This window comes from Haliotis rubra, unplaced genomic scaffold, assembly GCF_003918875.1.
Source record: "Haliotis rubra isolate DU_JTF1 unplaced genomic scaffold, ASM391887v1 Scf353, whole genome shotgun sequence".
Classification (NCBI taxonomy): Eukaryota; Metazoa; Mollusca; class Gastropoda; order Lepetellida; family Haliotidae; genus Haliotis; species Haliotis rubra.
The window spans coordinates 282,808-288,807 of NW_025767028.1; the positions used below are offsets into that span (position 1 = coordinate 282,808).

Below are 6,000 nucleotides of genomic sequence, written 5' to 3' on the forward strand. Positions count from 1 at the left end.
GGAGAGTGAGTGAGTGAGTGAATGAATGAATGAGGGAGTGACTGAGTAGTATTTCAGGCATTTCAGAACTGAATTGATAAGAAAAGTGGAATTTGAATCAAGTCCTAGGCCACATTGATGAGACCCATAACATATGATGTGGTGCATAGAAACCAAAAGGATTCGAACCAAGGATTGTAAATGGGTTTCGAACCCATGATCTACAGTCAGCACAATGGCGTCGAGAAAATATTCATACAGCATTAATACGCAGACGAGAACACTTGTATTAACTGCTACATTGTTAGCAAGCTGAGCGAAGTGAAATTGAAAATACGAGCAAGATATAGGGGATTTGCTTGAAGGCAGGGCGAAATATGAACTTGCGTCGACATGCTGTTGGTTCCTACTGGATTGTTATTTCAACGGATTAGTCTCTAATAAATTGTTTGTGGTGTGTATGTTTGTGAGTCAGGAGTTATGTCCCTTGTGTCTAATGGGAAGCTTTGAAAAGACAGCAAATTTTGACAGTAGTTCAGGTACATGAAGTTTGCCCTAGAGTGTGTGTGATTATTTACAATGGGAAACGTTTATATTTGTATCGCTGTTCAATGTTCAGACGCCGTAGAGTCATCACATCAGTTGCAGCAACGTACCAGGTGGTGCTCAATGGAGGAGACTGTGTACCCTGGAACAGCTTCCCCTTCGACCGTACACTCACCTGGCAGGGAGGACGCGCCACGGTAAGAACTTGCCTCTCACCCTCACCTGGCAGGGAGGACGCGCCAGGGTAAGAACATGCCTCCCACCCTCACATGGCAGGGGGGACGCGCCACGGTAAGAACAAGCCTCTCACCCTCACATGGCAGGGGGGACGCGCCATGGTAAGAACAAGCCTCTCACCCTCACATGGCAGGGGGGACGCGCCACGGTAAAACATGCCTCCCAACCTCACATGGCAGGGGGGACGCGCCATGGTAAGAACAAGCCTCTCACCCTCACATGGCAGGGGGGACGCGCCACGGTAAGAACATGCCTCCGAACCTCCTCACAGGCAGGGAGGACGCGCCACGGTAAGAACATGCCTCCCACCCTCACCTGGCAGGGGGGACGCGCCACGGTAAGAACAAGCCTCTCACCCTCACCTGGCAGGGGGGACGCGCCACGGTAAGAACATGCCTCCCACCCTCACCTGGCAGGGAGGACGCGCCACGATAAGAACATGCCTCCCACCCTCACCTGGTGGGGCCACGTGGGGGGGGGATGGGCGGATGGTGGTGCGTGGTGGTGGTGCGCGTCACGGTAAGAACAGTCCTTACAGTTTGTCATGGGTGGGTTGGAGGATGGGCATAGTCAGGCCTCCCACCTGGCACATGGTAGGTGTGGTCAGAGCCTACTTGGCAAGATGACACCATATCCGGAACAGCACTCACAGCCTGGTCTGGCAAGTTATTCTGGGAGGTGCGCTTGAGTGGTGGTGGAAGAGAAAGTGAGTAGCTGGGGCTGGTCACATAGCATGTTTACAAAGTGTTGCTAGGGAGTACCTTTTGTAAGGAGATGTTATATATATTGTTTTTATATGGGTATTCATATCGCGCTATAGTCCATCCCATCAACACACATGCTCAAAGCGCTCGGTTTTTTACTTCGAGCTCTGGATGTCAATATCAACGGCACATCGTATTTTCAATCTCAACTCCCTGGGGATCATAAAACTCTTGCAGCCACTAGGCGCGCCGAGTTAATGTGACTTTCCCATCCTTACCACGTACCCACTCACAGCTGGGTGGACTAGGACACATAGTCACAGTACTTTGTCCAAGTTTACTGCATGTTATTTTAAGCTGCATTTAGGAATATCACGGAGCGGGACACCAGAAATTAACTTCACGCATGTGGGGAACAGAGCCCGGTCTTCGGCTTACATCCGTGAAAGATTCGACACTTTAATTTGCTTCTTGATACCATATTTATTATCAAGACCGCAATCTGTCCATTAAACCAAAGCTAATCAAAAGCCACCATATGACACCTGTCAACACCGACCAGTGTAGGTCAACCTACTTCATCGTAGTCCACTGCTTCCATCCACAGATCCATTTCTTCAATCCCGATGGACGCTATGCCGAGCTCTGTATGGGTAACCCTCTGACAGAAGTCGACAAGTCATGTCGCTTCCAGGTGGTCATTCCCAATGACATAATCACCGCCATAGACACTCCAGGATTCGTGGTGTACAACCGAATCATGCATATTCAACACCGTGAGTATTGCCTACAATCTGTTACAATCCCGAACGTGTACCGTCCGTTTGATTTCATTTGAGACCGATGAATTGCTCAATAACATGAAGTCTAATAATTGCAACAAAACCAAATGAAATAGACAAACCAACTCTGATGATTTGTCTCATAATCTTGGACACCTGAATAAAAATGTTTTTTAACAAACGATCATTATTGCGTTGCTTTTACGAGGCGGGACCACTTGCAGGTAGAACAGCCAGGTGTTCGAGTTGCACGTGTGAAAATGAAATTTCACTCCACACGCTTGATGATTACCTGGCTGTCCTACCAGTAAGTGGTCCCCCCTTCTACAAAATAGCGAAAAGTGACAACAAAATAATGATCGTTTGTTAAACAACTTTTTTATTATTTGGGTGTCCAAATTGTGAGCAACATCATCAGAGTTGGTCTGTCGATTTCATGTGACTGTCCAAAATTTGGTTTCGTTGCAATTATTAGATTTTGTGTTAGTGAGCAATTCATCGGTCTCAAATGAAATCAAACGGACTGTAGTGTAGGTTTATAGACACACGCCGTGTCGCCCACAGGGGTGTCTGGCCGATCAGTAGAGGGACTGACTGCTATGGAAGAACTGTCTCGTCCACACACCCTCACCATGTCATCTGGCTATCGATAGATCATAGAGACAGATAATCGTTAACTAATTATAGATTGGTTATCGATAATTATCGGAGCCGTAACTTTTAGCAAAAATGAAAAAAGACAGTTTGAAAGAAATGAATACAATTCACATGACTGGTGAGTGGCGACATGTTGATACATGGGCTACTGACAAAACAGCCTTGTGAACATACTTTACAAGCAACCCATGAATAAACACTAACTATGTGTATTGAGTGAGTAAATTAAAACTTTATTTTATCACAAAAGTGTATGAACCATATTATGGAAGACGCTATTTTCATTTCGATAATCATATATAATGTTTCCTACCTACGAAATTTCCGATTATCGATCGTTTTAAATTATGTAAGTAATCTCGTAGAATGAACCCGTGAAGGTCCGGGTTAGAATTAATCTTCAGTAACCCATGCTTGTCGTAAAGAGGCGACTAACGGTATCGGGTAGTCAGGCTCGCTGACTTTGTTGACACATGCATCCCAATTGAGTAGATCGATGCTCATGATGTTTATCACTGGATTGTTTGGTCCAGACTAGATTATTTACAGACCGCCGCCATATAGCTGGAATAATGCTGAGTGCGGCGTAAACCTAAACTCACTCACTCACTTAGCCTCTAACCCGACTTCAGCTAACTGTTGTGGACTTGCCTTTCAGAGGGAGATGTTCACACGATTGACAATATGTTATCACGGGGCGCCGAGTTCGTGAAGCGGCAGGAAACAATCCAGGAGTTCGCCTCCTGCTACAACTAAACCCTGAGGTACACAACAAGCCTGTGGGTGCTGCATGTACAACCAATCAACAGAAATAACACTGTCGCTGTGGACACGCGTCATTGTTCAACGTCTTTGTGTAACACACATCTACAGCTCTTACTGCCCAGAGGGTCAGTTATGTAAAAAATATACCATAGACCTTTTCTCAAGACAGTCAAGGGTGTTATAATTATACATATATGTATGTCTGTGTATATATGGCCTTTTTTCCAGAGGGCAAGGTTGTAACAATCACATATGTAACCTCCTTCCCGAAAGTTAAGGTTGTGACAATCACATATGTGACCTCCTTCCCGAAGGTCAAGGTTGTGACAATCACATATGTGACCTCCTTCCCGAAGGTCAAGGTTGTGACAATCACATATGTGACCTCCTTCCCGAAGGTCAAAGTTGTGACAATCATGACCTCTTTTCCAGGAGGTTCAAAGTTGTAACAATCATATATATGGCCTCCATTGTTGAGGGTCACGGTTGCAACAAACATGACCTTCTTTCCGGAGGGGGTTGTAATAATCATGGATATGACCTCCATTCTAGAGGGTCAAGGTCGTGACAATAATGGCCTCTTTTTCTAGGGGGATCAAGGTTGTGACCATAACCAAATGGTCTCTTCTCCCTAGGGTCCTGGTTGTACCAATTTCTGGAGGTTCAGGGTTGTATAATTAATATATACAGTCTCCTTTCTGGAGGATCAAGGTTATATAATAAATATACAGAACCTCTATAGAGGGTTAAGGTTGTAACAATTGAGTCTATGACATACCTTCCAGAGAGTATGAACGTGTCAATAGTGCTTCATGATCCACGTATCACATTGTGAATAAAGAGATAATTTATACTTTTACTGTTGGTGTGTTCTTTGTGTTCAAGGCGGTGAATGACTGACATGTCAAGTGACATTATGCCTGGAAGAACTGTTGATTATGTTTGTTCATGTGCGCCTAGGTCTGCATTGATACGGCGGAATCGCGGAGGACTGTAAAATTGCACTCTGGGTTTGTGTAGGATGACACCCAATCACCAAATCTGTTGACCAGACAATCCAGTGATTGATATTATAAGCATATCATTGGGGTAGGATGACACCCTATCACCAAATCTGTTGACCAGACAATCCAGTGATTGATATTATAAGCATACCGTTGGGGTAGGATGACACCCAATCACCAAATCTGTTGACCAGACAGTCCACATATCATTGTCCAATCACCAAATCTGTTGTGATTGATATATTATAAGCATATCATTGGGGTAGGATGACACCCAATCATCAAATCTGTTGACCAAAATCTGATTGACCAGGATGACAATCCAGTCCAGATTGATATTATATATCATTGCAATCACCAAATCACCAGACAATCCAGTGGGCATAGGATGACACCCAATCATCAAATCTGTTGACCAGACAATCCAGTGATTGATATTATAAGCATACCGTTGTGGTAGGATGACACCCAATCATCAAATCTGTTGACCAGACAATCCAGTGATTGATATTATAAGCAAATCTTTGGGGTAGGATGACACCCGATCAGCAGATTTGTTGACCAGACAATCCAGTGATTGATATTATAAGCATACCCTTGGGGTAGGATGACACCCAATCACCAAATCTGTTGACCAGACAATCATGTGATTGATATTATAAGCATACCGTTGGGGTAGGGTGACACCCAATCACCAAATCTGTTGACCAGACAATCATGGGATTGATATTATAAGCATACCGTTGGGGTAGGATGACACCCAATCACCAAATCTGTTGACCAGACAATCCAGTGATTGATATTATTAGCATACCGTTGGGATAGGATGACACCCAATCACCAAATCTGTTGACCAGACAATCCAGTGATTGATATTATAAGCATACCGTTGGGGTAGGATGACACCCAATCACCAAATCTGTTGACCAGACAATCCAGTGTCTGACAGGGAGAGTAGTGATCCTGGCCTCTGGGGGAATGATGCCATGCAGTCAGGTACGATTACCGGGTGTGGTCATGACCACCCAATACACAAATCCACCTCCTACGAGCAGCATTGCTGAGGTCTTATTGTATCACAAAACTCCTTGGGGGATTAAACCGTGACTCCGTGACGGGATGTGTAGACATGATTGTGTTTTGTGACATATCGATACATATTAATACACGCTCGCACGCACGCACACACACACACACTTACGCACGCACACATGCACGCGCGCATATATATATAAATTTATATATATATTTAAGGCCTGTTAATAACTGAAGAGGAAGTTTGCAGCCCAATCCTGTCATCTTTCACAATGGATTTAAAGGGATATA

At 44.6% G+C, this 6,000-nt stretch overlaps 1 protein-coding gene and 1 long non-coding RNA gene across 4 annotated transcripts in view; one reads left to right on the forward strand and one right to left on the reverse strand.

The window, feature by feature from the left end:
• Positions 1 to 3,153, reverse strand: part of LOC124285151 — a 19,668-nt gene extending 16,515 nt beyond the window's left edge. The window contains exon 1 of the long non-coding RNA XR_006900740.1: positions 3,080 to 3,153. This is a non-coding gene — a long non-coding RNA (uncharacterized LOC124285151). The remainder of the gene's footprint in view (positions 1 to 3,079) is intronic.
• Positions 1 to 4,523, forward strand: part of LOC124285148 (pneumococcal serine-rich repeat protein-like) — an 11,014-nt gene extending 6,491 nt beyond the window's left edge. Inside the window, exons 8-11 of one of the 3 annotated variants that reach the window (XR_006900739.1) lie at positions 599 to 722; positions 2,074 to 2,242; positions 3,564 to 4,026; positions 4,069 to 4,523. Coding sequence is in view for 1 of the 3 variants with exons in the window: in XM_046721316.1 (XP_046577272.1) it covers positions 599 to 722; positions 2,074 to 2,242; positions 3,564 to 3,661 (391 nt within the window). In the remaining 2 variants the exon portion in view is untranslated. Of the gene's footprint in view, positions 1 to 598; positions 723 to 2,073; positions 2,243 to 3,563 lie in introns of all 3 variants that reach the window. The other 2 variants (XR_006900738.1, XM_046721316.1) reach the window with 2 other exon arrangements.
• Positions 4,524 to 6,000: the final 1,477 nt, after the last annotated feature.